The 16,884-nt window shown below is 37.4% G+C and overlaps 1 protein-coding gene across 4 annotated transcripts in view; it reads left to right on the plus strand.

The window, feature by feature from the left end:
- Positions 1-9,386, plus strand: part of LOC128021093 (UV radiation resistance-associated gene protein) — an 89,227-nt gene extending 79,841 nt beyond the window's left edge. For 2 of the 4 annotated variants that reach the window (XM_052608018.1, XM_052608017.1), the window contains exon 15: positions 5,420-6,386. In XM_052608018.1, the coding sequence (XP_052463978.1) occupies positions 5,420-6,143 (724 nt within the window). In that variant the 3' untranslated portion in view covers positions 6,144-6,386. Of the gene's footprint in view, positions 1-5,419; positions 6,387-7,040; positions 8,561-8,867 lie in introns of those variants that run through there. The other 2 variants (XM_052608020.1, XM_052608019.1) reach the window with 2 other exon arrangements.
- The last annotated feature ends 7,498 nt before the right edge of the window (positions 9,387-16,884 follow it).

Here is a 16,884-nt window from a genome sequence, read left to right on the forward strand (position 1 = left end):
AGTCCACGATCATCTCCACTGTTTTGAGCGTGTTAAGCTCCAGGTTGTTGAGACTGCACCAGACAGCCAGCTCTTTTACCTCCTGTCTGTAAGCAGACTCGTCACCGTCCTGAATGAGGCCGATGAGTGTGGTGTCATCTGCAAACTTCAGGAGCTTGACAGAGGGGTCCTTAGATGTGCAATCATTAGTGTACAGGGAGAAGAGCAGTGGGGAGAGAACGCACCCCTGGGGAGCTCCGGTGCTGATTGTACGGGTGCTGGATGTGTATTTTCCCAGCCTCACTAGCTGCTGCCTGTCTGTCAGGAAGCTGTTGATCCACTGACAGATGGAGGTGGGCACGGAGAGCTGATTTAGTTTGGGCAGGAGGAGGTTTGGGATGATCGTGTTGAATGCCGAGCTGAAGTCCACAAACAGGATCCTCACATAAGTCCCCGGTCTGTCTAGGTGTTGCAGAACATAATGCAGTCCAATGTTTACTGCATCGTCCACAGACCTGTTTGCTCTGTAGGCAAACTGAAGAGGATCCAGCAAGGGCCCAGTGATGTCCTTCAGGTGGGCCAGCACCAGTTTTTCAAATGACTTCATGACTACAGACGTTAGAGCCACAGGCCTGTAGTCATTTAGTCCTGTAATTTTGGGTTTCTTAGGGATGGGGATGATGGTGGAACGTTTGAGGCATGAAGGGACTTCGCACAGCTCCAGCGATCTGTTGAAGATCTGTGTGAAGATGGGGGCCAGCTGGTCAGCACAGGATTTCAGACAGGCTGGTGTAACACAATCTGGGCCTGGTGCTTTTTTCCTTTTTTGCTTCCGGAAGACCTGGCGCACCGCATCCTCGCTGATCTGAATTGCAGGTGTGGGGGAGAGGGGGGATGCAGGAGGTGAGAATGGTGAGAGTGCTTGATTGGAGAGGTGTTCAGGATGGGTTGCAGGAGCTGTTAATGGTGTGAACGGTAGTTTGGAGAGGCATTCAGGGCTGGTTGCAGGAGTTGTGAAGGGTGTGAATGTTTTTGTGGGGAGGCGTTCAGGGCAGGTGATGGGTGTTCTTTCAAACCTGCAGTAAAACTCGTTCAGATCGTCTGCCAGTCGTTGATTCTCTACGGTGCTGGGGGGTGGTGTCTTGTAATTGGTGATGTTCTTTAGACTTTTCCACACTGATGCGGAGTCGTTGGAAGTGAACTGAGTCCTTATATTTTCAGAATAATTCCTCTTTGCCACTTTGATCTCCTTTTCCAATGTGTATTTAGCCTGTTTATACAAGACATTGTCCCCCTTCACGTAAGCATCTTCTTTGGCCTGACGGAGCTGTCTGAGTTTTGCAGTGAACCACGGTTTGTCATTATTGTAAATTAGTTGAGTCTTTGTAGGAATACACATATCCTCACAGAAACTGATATATGAGGTTACGGTCTCTGTGAGTTCATCCAGATCGGTGGCAGCAGCTTCAAAAACACTCCAATCAGTGAGGTCAAAACAAGATTGTAAATCCTGCTCTGCTTCATTAGTCCATCTTTTTACAGTCCTTGATACAGGTTTAGCTGATTTTAGTTTCTGCCTGTAGGACGGTATAAGATGAACCAGAAGGTGATCAGAACGTCCCAAAGCTGCTCGTGGAACAGAGTGAAATGCATCCTTTATTGTGGTGTAGCAGTGATCCAATATATTACTGTCTCTTGTGGGACATGTAACATGCTGTCTGTATTTTGGCAGTTCACGGGACAGATTGGCTTTATTAAAGTCCCCGAGAATGATTAAAACAGAGTCCGGGTGTTGTTGTTCTGTCTCTGTGATCTGATCAGCGAGTTTCTGTAAAGCTGAGCTCACATGAGCTTGCGGATGGATGTAAACACTGACCAGAATGAACGAGTGAAACTCCCGCGGCGAATAGAACGGCTTGCAGTTAATGAAGAGTGTTTCGAGATTTGAGCAGCACGTCTTCTTTAACACAGTTACATCTGTACACCACCGTTCATTGATGTAAAAGCATGTCCCGCCGCCGCGCGATTTCCCCGTGGATTCTGATTCGCGATCCGCTCTAAACAGCTGAAATCCCGGCAGATGGAGCGCGCTGTCCGGTATGGTGTCATTCAGCCAGGTTTCCGTGAAACACAGAGCAGCAGAGTGTGTGAAATCCTTATTTGTCCGAGAGAGCAGAAGGAGTTCGTCCGTTTTGTTGGGTAGAGAGCGGAGATTTGCCAGATGGATGCTAGGCAACGGCGTTCGAAATCCGCGCTTCCTGAGTCTGACGAGCGCTCCCGCTCGCTTCCCCCGTCTGCGCGTCCTGAAGCGCTTGATCAGCGCCGCCGCTCCTCCGATAACAACGTTCACTAAAACATCTGAATAATTGAAATCCGGAAAAACATCTTGTGGTGCGTTCTGCCGAATGTTCAGCAGTTCTTCCCTGGTGAAACTGATGGCAGGAATATAACTAAAGACAGGACAAACTAACAAAAACACAAAAACATATGCGGAGCTCGTCACGGAGGCAGCCATCCTGTATCGGCGCCAGCGAACTCTGAGGCGAACTCTTTCATGTCAATAGGTAAATTAGCGCACAGGCATTTTTACAAATGAAGGCCAGCCCTTCTATAATCTGGAAAAGATGCGTCTCTCAGTTTCTTGGATCTAAAAACAACTACAGAAAATGTCATATTTCATTTTTCTAGTCATATCCTCAAAACGAAGGAATGCATACTCCGCTCGCTTGCAGGGTAAATAGTGTAACCTGCAAATGTTGCAAAGCATTTTAATGCAAATTATATTAATTGAAATCGCTTTTAATTACTATATCAAGGAAATTAATATTTAGAAAATTATTGTTCTTATTGTCAGTTAAAGTAATTGTAAATAAGTATAGTAAGTATAATAATAAGTATAATAATTGACAATTATATATTATTCTATAATAATAATAATATCATTTTTGTAATTATAATTTTTCATTAATTTAATTGTTTTGTATTTATTAATATATTTATATTTCATGATTCTAAATGTATATAATGAAAACACATTTTTCAGGGCTGTTCATATCTTTAAGTATATCCATGTCCGTAGGAGAGGTTTACAGTCTTAAGCAAACATTATTCAAACTATCTTTAGCGTCATCCTGCATTTATTTTTTTTGCTTTTCGCTTAACTGTGGAGAATTTGTGGTTTCCCGATTTCCTCCCGGGTAGTTTGAATCTGTTTCTCGTTCCAGTTTCACAAGAATACATACCTCTGCCGCCGTTATTCTTCCGCAGTCCCTCCGGTTCACTCTTGAACCACCACCCATCCCCACACAGGACGTCCCGAGACACGTTCCTTCTCCCTGCAAATACTTTGCTCTTGGAAGGAGGGGTGGGGACAGCCTAATTGGCCCATGTTAAGAGCCAAGTTTAAGTCCAACAGAGAAAAAATATGCTGCATGAAAAATATTATGACGGTTCTGGGAGATCAGTCTGGCATGCTTGAGCGCAAATAGCACCCTCTTCTTCTGCGTCGCACATGCATGCTCGAGCCCTGCGCCATCTACCAGCACACACCGACCACTTGCTCTTGATTAAGGGTTGCGGTTTGACACATGTTTAGAGGAACTCATTTATAAGGGGAAGCACAGTGTAACAAATAGCCTCCTGTTCCAAACAAAAAATCCTTTATTTTTCCCTGCTAGGGGTATGACGTCTAAACACTTGGCTAGATGGGGTCCATATGTTTTACATAACACATGCATAAGTTGATGTTTGTGGCCGATAGACTTTTCGAGGGCTGATAACATTTTAATATATCCATTATCCGTAATCATACAGTACAATAAATGATATTAGTCTGAGAGATACTTCAAGGACTCATTCCTACAATCAGAGGTCATCATTAGTCGACCGTAGCAACATGATTTTGAACACCACCCTAATGCTTTGCAGATACATCTGACTGCTGTTTTGAAATGCTATGGTTTTGCTCACAGTAACATTTCATTTGGAACATCTCTCCCAATTTCACATCTGAAAACTGGATCTAATTATGTGCTGAACAGTCTGAGTGCGAGAAGAATCATTTGGGAAATCGAATATACAGTGCACGCCACGCCGTGGCCAACCATTAGATGTTTGTTTTCAGTGAACTGATGAGGAATTTGGGAGCATGTTTCTTTGCTTATACTTGGTCATGAAATTCATCACTGCGGTCGGACAGCATTAAAGCTGCTATGTAGCAATGCAGCCTGATCAGACACACAGGAATTAAACCACGTATCGCTCTACCACACATACTGTATGCCTTTGAATGAATATCCTCACTGCCGTATTGAAGACACAAAAACATATGGACCATAGCTTACATTGTATACTCTGTACACAGTATTTAAAAAAAGGACACTCTATACAACCACAAACATTGTCGACAGTTGTATCTTATATTGTGGTCAAAATGTCTCAATTTCAGTATGTAGTGGCATCCAGTTATCATCTTTTTTTTTTTTTTTTTTTTTTATCTAGTTTTGCTTAAAAATAACATGACTTTTTGCAGTCTAGTCAAATGATGAGTAGAAAAGGGGTTTAAAATTGTGGCCGATATTTGTTCCTGTTTATTTCTCACATGGAAATGAAAAGTCAAGTTAAATGCTTTGTTTTCTGAAGGTACATTGACATAAAAAAAAAATAAGATTTTGCATTACCATTTTTTCAAAGTTTATTCACCAAGGCTGCATTTTTTTGATCAAATGTTTTGGAAAATTGGTATATTGTGAAATATTATTACAATTTAGAACACCTGTTTTCTGATGCAATAAATTTTAATATGTAATTTATTTCTGTGATGCGAGGCTGAATTTTCATCTTCTTTAGTGATCCTTTAGCAATTATCCTAATATGCAGATTTGGTCCTCAAGAAACATTTTTTAATATCAATGTTGACAACAGTTGTGGTGCTTAAGTGAATCTCAAATTTTCCAACTGATCATTTAATATAGAGTTTGACTTCCTGTGCCTTTTCTTAATGTAAGATAACCTGACTTGTTTTGCATGTACAGTACATGATGCTACTTTTATAAGTTTGCAGCTTGTTTCAGCTCTCTGTGAAAGCTCCTCGTAAAGGATGATGAATCCTATACAGTTGTTTTACTTTCTAGATGTCATCTTTCAGATGATGTATGTAGTACAACAGCTGTGTGTGTTTTAAGGGGGGTGCGAGTGTATTTGTTTGAGTGCGTGTGTGAGGTTGAGGATCAGAGACTCTGGCTGAGCTCTCCCAGGCTCTCGTTGTGTGTAAATGAATTATGAGATGATCCATCAGCAACAAAGAGCTCCACTGACATCAGCATCTTCACACTCTCAAATTTCTTTCCCATCTCTCCACTTCTTGCTCCCCTGATTCTGAAGCAAGTTGAAGGTGATTGAAAATCATAACCATGTGCCTCTGTTTTTGTTTTTCTCTCAGTGACAGGCACAATATCTCCATGTCCATCCCCGTCCTTCCGCAGTGTCATCTCAGTGTTTCCACCGCATCCGAAGCGGGTTTTCCGACCCTCTCCAGCTCCCCTGAACGGGACATCCCGAAGTGGGCCAGCTCAGATGCGGATAAACAGAAATGCCAAACCCCTCCACCTAGTTACAACACAGCCATGACTCAGCCTGATCCCATGGTCACTCCGGAAGTCCCATCAGTGCCGTCCACAGAGATTGTGAGCATTGAAACAGGTAAGAGTGTGGATGCACATGAGGATGGAGAGACTGTGTCCGAGGCAGATACTGAAAAGCCTCTGGAAATATCTACGGACATAGCCAGTACATTACCATCTGACTCGGTCCCTCAGCACCTGGAAGCCATGAACGGCTCGGTCGTGCCCAGCGAGGGTATAGGTTTGGGTGTTGCGGGTGCATCCGAACTGTGCTGCTCCGTGGAGCAGGCCGAGGAAATTATGGGCACTGAAGCCACAGGGCTGGGATTGGGATTGGGACTAGGATTAGGGTTGGGTTTGGGAGGCAGTGCCCGACTGGATGATTACCCGTGTATCCCCGTGGAGCATGCGGTTGCGGTTGAGTGCGACGAACAGGTTTTGGGAGAGTTCGACGCTGCTGGGATCGAGGAGGTCTCGCGGCGCATCTATGCACTAGAAAACATGTCTAGTTTCCGACGGCCCCGGAAGAACTCCGAAAAATAACTGGGATATGGGACATGGGTCGGAGGGAGACTGGTGCCCAAGTTGGTCAGTGACATGAGGCTGAGGCTGTGTATTATTTAATCCTGACTGCAACAAGTATAGACCTTACATAAAGAAATATATTATTATTAATATTGTTATAATAATGATTAATATTATTAGGACAAATCTGGAATATTGACCAATTTGCACTTCTCGAAGCCTTTCTATAATAAGTGAAATAAAGAGAATGTTTGGTTGAAATGCTTGCTGGATGTCTTTCTGGGTTTATGGCTGTGTAGTCTTAATGGTATATTCTACCCCAAAAAAATGACAATTCTGTCATTATTTCCTCACCCTCATGTCTTTTCAAACCTGTATGACTCCCATTACTTGGTTGAACACAAAAGATGTTATTTAGAAGAACTGGTTTGGTCCATACAATAAAAGTCAATGGGATCCATCCAATGGGGTTTGGGGGATGCATTCTTGTCATTTGTGAAATTCGTTTGACGTTTGAAAGCAAAGAAATTAAGACAGCCATAAATATTAGTTTTATAATTTTACTGGTGTTCTCTAAAATGAAATAATAATTAGTTACTAAATACTCTTTTTATTATTATTTAACAGTTCCATAGTATTATCACTATAGTACATTTTTAAGTTTCTTTAATTGTTTAATTTGTGTTATTTTTAAATCATAAAGTAATTGAAGTAGATTTTTTTATTTATTTAAAAAATAACAATTAAATTAAATATATATATATATATATATATATATATATATATATATATATATATATATATATATATATATATATATATATATATAGGTTTTTTTTTATTCTTCTTGACTTTCATTGTATAGACAAAAAACGGACACTTTTCTAAATACCACTTTTCTTTTGTGTTTTACAGAAGAAAGTCACAAAGGTTTGGAACGATATGATGGTGAGAAATTACAGTTTTCATTATTGGGTCAGCTATTCTTCTAATTGCCGCTCAGTATTACAGCAGGAGCTCTGGTGGGCCAGGACCAACCAGATAGCAAAGCCCCATAAATACCAGGCTCTGTGCCAGGAAGAATGCCTGTTGGTTGGGGTGTGCAGAAAGGGCGAGGAATGTCCGTGTATGTCTCCTAATGACGCCCTTTCTCATGCTGCACACTTGAGTCCTGCTTCCAGAAGATGAAAAACATGCTCTCACACATTGCGCAAACCTCTTTTTTTTCCCCCAGCCTGACTATTGCGAGACCTTGTATTCTTTCTGATTTATTCACACAGAATTATAAAATCCTGACAGCTGTTCACAGTTTGATGCTGTGTCAACACTGGATGCGAGCAGTATGTCACCATGTAACAAAACTCAATAGCTCCTATTAGATGCAACAAAGCTGTCTACACTTGAATGGTTCGTTACATCATATTGATGATGGCCCGATTCTATTTTTGCACAGAGTACTCCTCAAGTTTTTCTTTTTCTCTAAATAAGAGGCTTTTTGTCGTATCTTTATTTTGAGCGTTGCATTTATTTTGAGCCACTCTGGCTTTATTTTTCCCATCCGCCTAAAATAACAATTGATTCAAATCATCATAATTGGATTGCAAAGAATTGATCTACTTTTAAATTTAAAATAATTCTGACCACTACACCAAAATCTTCTAAAATAACTTGAACAAATTGAAATTTTTTACAAATGTGAAAACTTGTGATATCAGTCACTTCCAGTGTTGACATGTAAAATACCATGTGCATGAACAACAGGCTTGAGAAAGTTTGTGCAAAACCTTCAGGGTTGCTGCGTCTTTATTCTAAAATGATTTTTTTTTTTCCTTGGAGTTCCTTTATTGTCAGTGAACGTTCCCACTGTGTATAGTTAATTCAGGTATCAGAAAAACCAAAACACAAATAATGTGCACTGCATACTGTTAAAGAGGAGCAGGATGGCTGTTCCTCAGCATTCACTGCAGTTTTTTTCTTCTTCATTATGGCATTAATCCTCATTGTTTTGCGTTTCACACTGCTCTTCAATGTAATCGCCTCTATGTTCACCCTGTTTCAGAAGCCATTTGTATGTGCTTTTTCCCCCAAGCAGTATTCAGGACTTTTATTTTGGTGTTTTTTATTCCAGTCCACTTTTCAGGTGTCAGGTCCTCTTCCATAAGAATCACATCATGAATGTATTAATTAGTCTCAAGAAAAGACCACAGAGTGTTGTCAGGAAGGACTAGTATTGGTTGACTTCTACATAATTTCATCCTGGCCTGAAACCCTTGTATGATTTCCTGTCTGTTGTAGATTTTCCTTGAATGACTGTTGATACGTTGTATTTAAGACAAATGGAAAGAAATGTGTTTTCATAAATTGCTGTGACACTGTACATATAATTTTGTATGAAGGGTGTTTTAATATTAAAGATCACAGTTTAATGATATAAATGAGCAATTCAAGTTTTTCATTCTCTTTTTTTTCTACTTTAAATAAATAAATACTGTATATAAACACACATACATACACACATATACATTTAGATATACTGTATATATCTATAGTGGTGAGCCTTATACATTTTATATTAAGTAAGTCATACATTTTTTTTAAATTACTTATTATATGTATGTGTCTGTCAGTTGATTAAAAAATACAGTTTTCCCCATTCTGTTTAATTATGCTTTTGCTGTATAAATTATATGTAATGTGTAATTCTGTGACAGAGATAATTGTTTGGTACTGTTGTTCTCACAGAGTGCTGCCACAGTCAGACGCCTCATAACCACAGATAAACAACCTTCTGTCTCCCAAGACAGAGGAGCTGTAGAGTGAAGACTCTTTCAGGCTCTGAGAGCCGTCACTGTCTTTCTGGACAGCTAATCCACTGCAGGTGTGAGGAATTCTGGGATTGAAGGCAGATCTCGCAGTTGGCTTAGCTGGAAAATCACGTCACCCCATTTTAGACACAGCAGAAAAGCAGGTGACGGCACTGCCTTAGTAACAGAATTGCTGGAATGTGTGAATGCGTCTGATGTATTATTATGGGATGGGGAACTTCTTGAACTTTTCATACTGTCATAACAGTGTCACTGGTTTGGCACAGCTGAAACTAACAGAGACCGGTTTGATTCTGGGTTGACTCTTATTTGAGCCATGATACATTCTGTTTATAAAGAAGGGGTACAGACATGCTAGAGATTTATATATTTTTGTGTATGTTCAGTGCTGAATACATTCTTGATTTTGATCAAATAAAGGACTTTTTCACAAAAACAGTGTTCAAAAACATACTGCAACAAATTTGGTGTGAAAGGCCCTAAAGATTCCCATATTAACGCAATGCTCCTTCTTGAATTCGTTCTGGATGTTTGTAATAAATAAATCCATCAGTATGTTTTTAATTTGTTTCTAAATAAAGTTTTCTCTGATATTGCTTTCTCCAGTGAAAAAGCTGTTTCGCCTGAATCAGGAGAGCAGTCTGCACAGATCAAGCACTGTTCATAAGCAAAAACAGTCCTAAACAAATATGGTGGTGGATTTTGATTTGAGAGGACAACATGACTTTTTCAGTGGAGGAAGCATTATTAGCTCCTTAATGATAGATTTGTTTCTTACAAAGACCGCTTTTCACTTCAGAAGATATTTTACAGTGTGGTCCATGATGCTGGTCATTCCTGTGTCATTAGGTTAGCCAAATGACCAAGAACACAATGCATTTGAAATATTATGGTGGCAATGGATCATGCTTTTTGAAAATAACATTTTTCAAAACCAAGATGGAGCTGCTAGTTTTTTGACTCCACGTCTGCACGACTTTGAGTCTCCCGGTCTTATTTAAGGTCAATCCGTCTTGCCATCCAATCAGCTGTCACCACTGTCACAGCTCCCAACAGAACACATCACTTCTCGAAAGTTCTTGGCACACTGTATGCGTTGCTCAGTTAAGCCTCATTGCTTAAAATCACATCATGTTTTTATCCAAAATCCATAATGTGACCGCTTTTGCATGTTCTTCCTGTTTCTCCACAGTCTTGTGTTTGGCCTCTTGAAATGCATTTGAGTGGAATGGATAGTATTGGATCAGTATCAGTATTTAAATTGGACTGATTTTGGGGCATGTAAGCTCCAAAAAGAATAAGAGTCAGGTGCCCGTGATCACTGCTCCATGACCTCTGCTGGAAACCAAAGCTTTGGACACGATGGCCTGAGACTGACATCACCTCACTACACCTCTAGAGTTCACATTTAGTGTTACATTAAGACTTTTACACTGTGTGGTTTTCTACAATTACCTTTAGCAGGTGCCAGTGATGTAACTGACACCAGACGCAAGAGTGGACAACATGGAAAACTCCCTAAGTTTCAAAAGACTAACCTTTTGTTTAACAATAGGTAACAGGATCACCGTAATCCCTATATTAACAGCAAAGTGGGATCATGTTTGCAGCATATTCCTTTGTATTTAAAATTAGGATGTACATGTTCACTTAGACTATGCATGGATGCATCTTTGTCTGTTTCCTGCATTATTTGTGACTACTGCTCCATCTGTCATCTCCTTTCTCCTGTTGTGTTCTTATTTCAGTGCTTCTCTCCTTTGTCCTCTGGCCATGCGGGGCTGTTGTAGGTGAGAATGCTCTTGTGTGAGAAAAAAGGACTGTGCAGCTCGGCTGATAGCCTGAACAAATCCAGATCACTTAGCACAGAGATGTTGTTAACAACTACTGCTTTCAGCCAGCTGGCTGCAGGTCAGTCTTTCTGAATTAGGAATAGTTTAGGTCTGATACACTGGTGATTTTTGGCATAAAATGAAAACCAACAATTTTGACCCATACAATGTATTTTTGGCTATTGTTCCAAATATACCTTATGTAATAAATATACAGTAGCATTACCAGTTTAGTGTTTTTTGAATTACTTCTAACATAAAATAATTTACATTGACATGAAATGTGACATTAAGTGACCTGTAATCAGTGATGGAGGAAGTACTTAAGTTTAGTACTTAAGTAAAAGTACAACTACCCTGCAAAATATATACTTAAGTAAAAGTATAATTACTACATCAACATCTTACTTAAATAAAAAAGTCATAAGTACATACTTTTAAATTTACTTTAAAGTATTTTTTTAAGTAAAAGTACAATCAGTTGTCTCAATGTCTGGGCTGTTCAATTGTAACAATCACAAACAATATCTATTGTGTGCTGGAAAGAGTTGTTGTGCAATACTGACACTGTAAAAATCTGGTTTTTTACTTATTACTCATTAAATAATAATTAGGCTAAGCCAATTATGACGTACAATTTATTTTATTATGACATACAATTTATTTTATTTTTACTATACTATTAAGAGCAGTAAAAAAAACTCAAAAGTACACAGGTGAGTGTTATTCTGAACACTTTAATCAAATTTGTATGACCAGTTTATTCTGCACAATATTATTCTGCTCAATATTACATTTATTTCTGTATTTTTGATCAAATAAATGCAGGCTTGATAAGAAGAAGAAACTTCTGTCAAAAACATTAAAAATAGTAATTTTTCCAAACTTTTGGCCTGTACTGTATATATATATATATATATCATGATATTGACGAAAAACCACTGTCATAGTTCAAAATTGTTCACAATCGAATCAAACCAAGATATAGTTTTGCATGCATGCTTACTTGTGAATGTCAAATAAATACCCAATGTTGTATGGTAAAGAAGCTAGGAGCCGACGCCGTATAAATAGTTTTAACATTTTTTCATCGAGTCAAAACAAACAGCTATTTTAGCCAACTACGAATGTACAGATAAAGCAGTAGTTTGCTCATCTCCAAAAATGTAACTAGCAAGCTATCGTCCCTGCTGTGCTAATAACCAGCTAAAGAAGTTGCCCTGTTAGGGTAAGAGTTACCACTAACTTACGTCAAACAAATATTATAATATCTTCGATTAACATCAGTTCCGCTTGTGTTGTTTCAAAACACGCGCTAAGCGCGTGAGTTCTTTGGCCAATCAGATCTCCGATCTGTTTCAACGTGCATTGGCCAGCAACGCCAAAACGTCAGTCGACCCAAAAAAAATTTATGCAAGATTCGGAAGGATGTAACGACACGTATTTTAATAATGTAGTGGAGTAGAAAGTATAGATAATTGCTGAAAAATCTACTTGAGTAAAAGTATAAGTATGCATTATTTTTTTTACTTAAGTAAAGTATAGATACGTAACAATTTACTTAAGTACAGTAACGAAGTACAAATATTTCGTTACATTCCACCACTGCCTGTAATGGTCAGTTATCTACAGTATATTTGCTCTTGTATTTAGTTGTTTTTTATTTTACAACTGATGTTTTTGACGAATCTATGAATAGAAATTGTGGGAGAAAATGCCCAATTTTTGTATAAAACGTTTTCTTTTTTTTCCTCCACTTAATTCAGGTGAGTGATTATCCTTGTCCTATTTTCCCTATCATTTCACGTCCTTTCTATATTGGACCTTCTGACATCCAAAATATGATTTGGTTTTTCATTCTTTGAAAAATCAATTCCTGTCTGATATATTGCTGAAAATATCTGATGTGCTCAGATTCTAGTGAACACTTGCTGTCTGCACATTTTCATATAACTTTCCTGTTCTGGTGAGAAATGAATTAGACATTGAATTAATTCGCTATTGTCTTTCCTCTCTAACTCACAGGCAGCGCTATGAAGCCAAGGCCTCCTCCAATTCATTGGAAGCATCATGAAGATTTGGTTGTGTTGGAAACTGATCTATTTGGCCCTCAGAGTTTAACATCTGAAGCACTGATGGCGGGTTAAAAGATGCTTTGAATGATGGAGGAAAGGAAAAATGGGGATAACGTGTGGGAATGACAAATGGAAGTGAGAACAGATGAAGTTTAGAAGAAGGGAGTGTTGGAGATGAAAGATGAACTTGATATTATGTTTCAGGTCAGAGGGGGTAAATGAGGCTTTGGCACCAGACACACCGAGGGTTATCTAGGTTGGCCTGACACTCATGAACCTATGCCTCTCACCTTATAATGCTTTACAGTGTGTGCTTCAGAGGGGTTCTGTGGTGGTCTCTTTCTCTCACTCTTTCTGTCTAAACACACACACACACACTGAGTGGAATTCCTTCCAGTCTGCTGAAACGCTTCACTATCTGTGGAGGAATACTATGGAAACATTGGGCTTGGCTTTTCTAACCTCCTGTGACTAGAGCTTTGAGTCTTCAAGCCAAACCATTTTCAATTTATTTGATGGGTCTGTCTTGACAGCTTCAGCTTGAAAATACCAATTTATATACATATATATCTAAAACATTAGACAGCTATCTCCTTGCCAAACCCAAAAGTTGTTTTTTGTGTCTGGGAAGTAAAGTTTAGCCAGCCATTTAGAGATATGTCACCTTACATAGGCTGTAACATAATTTGATGATTTTTCCCCAAAAGAAATTTAGGCTACTACTATTATTATTATTTTTTTGCTGCCAATATTATATAAAAAAATAAATATATATATATATATATATATATATATATATATATATATATATATATATATATATATATATATATATATATATATATATATATATATATATATATATATATATATACGTTTTGTGTCAATTTCCCCTAAGGACTTTTAATTAGATGTGCTTAGTTGTCCATAAGCAAAAATGATGTTATACAATTGTAATATTTTTATTATAAAAAGTTTAATGAATAAATTGTTTTCTCAAAAATATTATTTTAATGTAATTTATTAAAGATTTGTTTGATTAGCTGAGGTTAGCTGCCCATGAGATGAAACTTTCTTAATTTATTATAAAAATATAGACTTTCATTGAATTAAAATGTTTTGATTGACATTTTCTTGAAACCTTTTAGATATCTGTAAGCTAAAACATTTTACTGTTACCTTTTTCATTTATTTTAAAAAAGTTTCCATTTTATAACATTTTCTTAAACCTTTTTAATAGTATTAATTATTTGTTTATAATTGTATTATTATAATTTATTATTATTAATAATATTAAATATTTATTTTATGGTGATATTATTATATACATATCTTCTATATCTATCTTTTTCCTTGTTTTTTTTTTTGAGAACGGTACCATTGATGAGAATGAGCTGCCAGTTGGATTATGGAGAATCATGGCTTGTGAGGGAATGCGTTTTTATTGTAGGGAAGTAGAGACCACCACATTCATTTATTTTCAGAGTTCAGTAACACTGAATCCATTTCCTCCTTCCCTAACTTTTCCCCCAATTGAGCCACTAGCAGTTTAGAAGTTGATGAGCATTACTTCTCCATGCTATCATTGTTTTTGATTGTGTTCTCCCATGTGTTGCATTAACCAGCTGTTATTAAATATGAGCCTTCATTTCCATCATCAGAGGGACACATAACATATGATTTATATAGAGACATATGGAAGATCATCCTAGAGGGTTTGTTAATTGCTTCTCACCACGTTTGCGTTCTTGGCATCAGGACACACAGACTTCTGTGCAATGGGCCGTGTTATCTGTGCCATAGACGTTGTGTGTTTATGGTCTAATTTCCATGTGGTCAGAGTGGTTGATGTGAATGCATTCTTTTGAGGACCACATGGCGTTATTTTTTCACTGGGGAGATGAATAGCATGCCAGGCCAGATCTTCTCTTCAGAACCCCTGCTGAGGGATCCAGGACTGTGGCTGGCCTGGCAAGAAAAGCCCATTCCTCACTTCCTGCACAGCCTTTTTTTTTTTCTCTCTGCCCAAGTCCCTGCTCAGATTCGGCTCAGCAAATGTTAGTTATTCAAGCTCTTATAAAATCCATCATTGCATTAGTGAGATACTTGATGATGTTTTTTTTCATCACTTGTTTCTGTCGGCCGCTTTCTTCTCCCTTTCTTCTTTCTCTCACACATTATAGAAACAAACATGTCTTTGATCTGTGAATGTTTGCAGCTGTGATGCATTGCTGTGTCAGTTTAAAAACAGAGAAGAGCTATATGACCTTGATGCCATCAAGGTTGGTTTGCACTTCCTTTAGATCCCAGGGGCCTGACAAAAATTTTCAATCCTGCCTTCTCTTTGGTCCTTAAAAGAAAAGAAAAAAAAAGAAAACTCTTGTTTGCAGCCATTGTAAGAGTTGATTACTTTGATTTTAGTAATCTTGTAAAAAAATAATAATAATATAAATATTATTATACTTTTATTTTATATATATATATATATATATATATATATATATATATATATATATATTATTATTATTATTATACTATTATTATACTATTATTATACTTGTTCATATAAAATATTTTTTATATTACCTTATAAAAAACTTTATATTAAATTATTTGATATGGAATTATTATTTTTGCTGTATTTTGTTAATAATATAAAATATTTAGTATTAAAGTGTGATATAATATATTGTTAATTAAAAATATCACAAAATAAATGTACATATATAAATATATAAATAAATATAAAATATAAATTATTAAATTGAAGTAGTTTCCTCTATTAAAAGCTACATTAGTGCTAGCTGATTTGATATTTTAAGGTGTTAAAACAGAAAACGCTTTTCTCAGTGTAACTGTTTTCAGACTTTATGTTACACTGTTTACCAGCAAACAATTTTTTTAACTAATTGTCTTTATTCAGTAAAGCTCTTATTTGTGCTTATTATACTGTATACTTTGCAATGGACATGACCTTTTAATCCAAAGTCAAGATATGAAACAGGATAGCTTGTGCTCCTGAAGATAATGATCATGTGAGGACTGAAGCCTCTCGCTACGCTACCTGACTTTGAAATAACTTCTGCAATGTTATCCGATATTAGGACACACAGACACACACACACACACAAACACACACACACTTAGCTAACATGTTATGAATAAGGGATTTTCAGCATTTTTGCAGATGAAAGTAGCCAGTGCTGCCATTTTTGCTGATAATGACAACAATAATCACCTCTGACCAATGGGAAATGAGGTTCTCATCTCTAGCTTCATGGGAAGGTTTGGACATACACACACAAACACACACTTTCATAGTGTGTCACATTTCTCTGTATAAGTGGTATTAACAGTTAAGCCTAATGGTTTAATGGGGCTATTCCAGACTTCAGGGAAATGGGATATGAGAGAACAGCTTTCAAAGGTTCCTAATGCACCCTAATTCTGCCTATATTAACATTAACCGTGTGTTTTCATGATGACTGGTCAACTTTCATAATAATGCAAATGCAAAGTTTTGTGTGACATTATGATCAGTTCTAGCAGCCATGACTTAATTGTCAAAATCTATAGAGACCTGCAACCGTGTTTATTACAGCGCACAGTATATATACTACCTATTAAATATAAACATATGTGAATATACATAAAATATTTATTATTGTTTTCTAAAGTAGTTTTATAAGAATTTATTAAATGAAAAATACTGTAAAACGAATAATATGAAATGTTATTACAATTTAACAATAACTTTTTCTATTCTATTTTAGATCCCTCAGAAATTGGATGCATGTTATGAAAGCAAAACCGGGTGCAGCCTTAGAAGACAGCTGACTATGTAGACAGGAAACAGCGGGCAGTTCACTAGGTTTTGGATCTTTAATCATGTTATGCAGTTGTAATCACAGCCACATCCATCCAGAACATTCTAAATGAGAATATTTTGGCCAAAAAAGCCTTAAGCTGCAGCTGGACCGAATACAAATTCTTTTCGCAAATGGTCTTGTCTATAGCCATTACTGCT

This window comes from Carassius gibelio, chromosome A10 (genome assembly GCF_023724105.1).
Source record: "Carassius gibelio isolate Cgi1373 ecotype wild population from Czech Republic chromosome A10, carGib1.2-hapl.c, whole genome shotgun sequence".
In the NCBI taxonomy this organism is placed as follows: Eukaryota; Metazoa; Chordata; class Actinopteri; order Cypriniformes; family Cyprinidae; genus Carassius; species Carassius gibelio.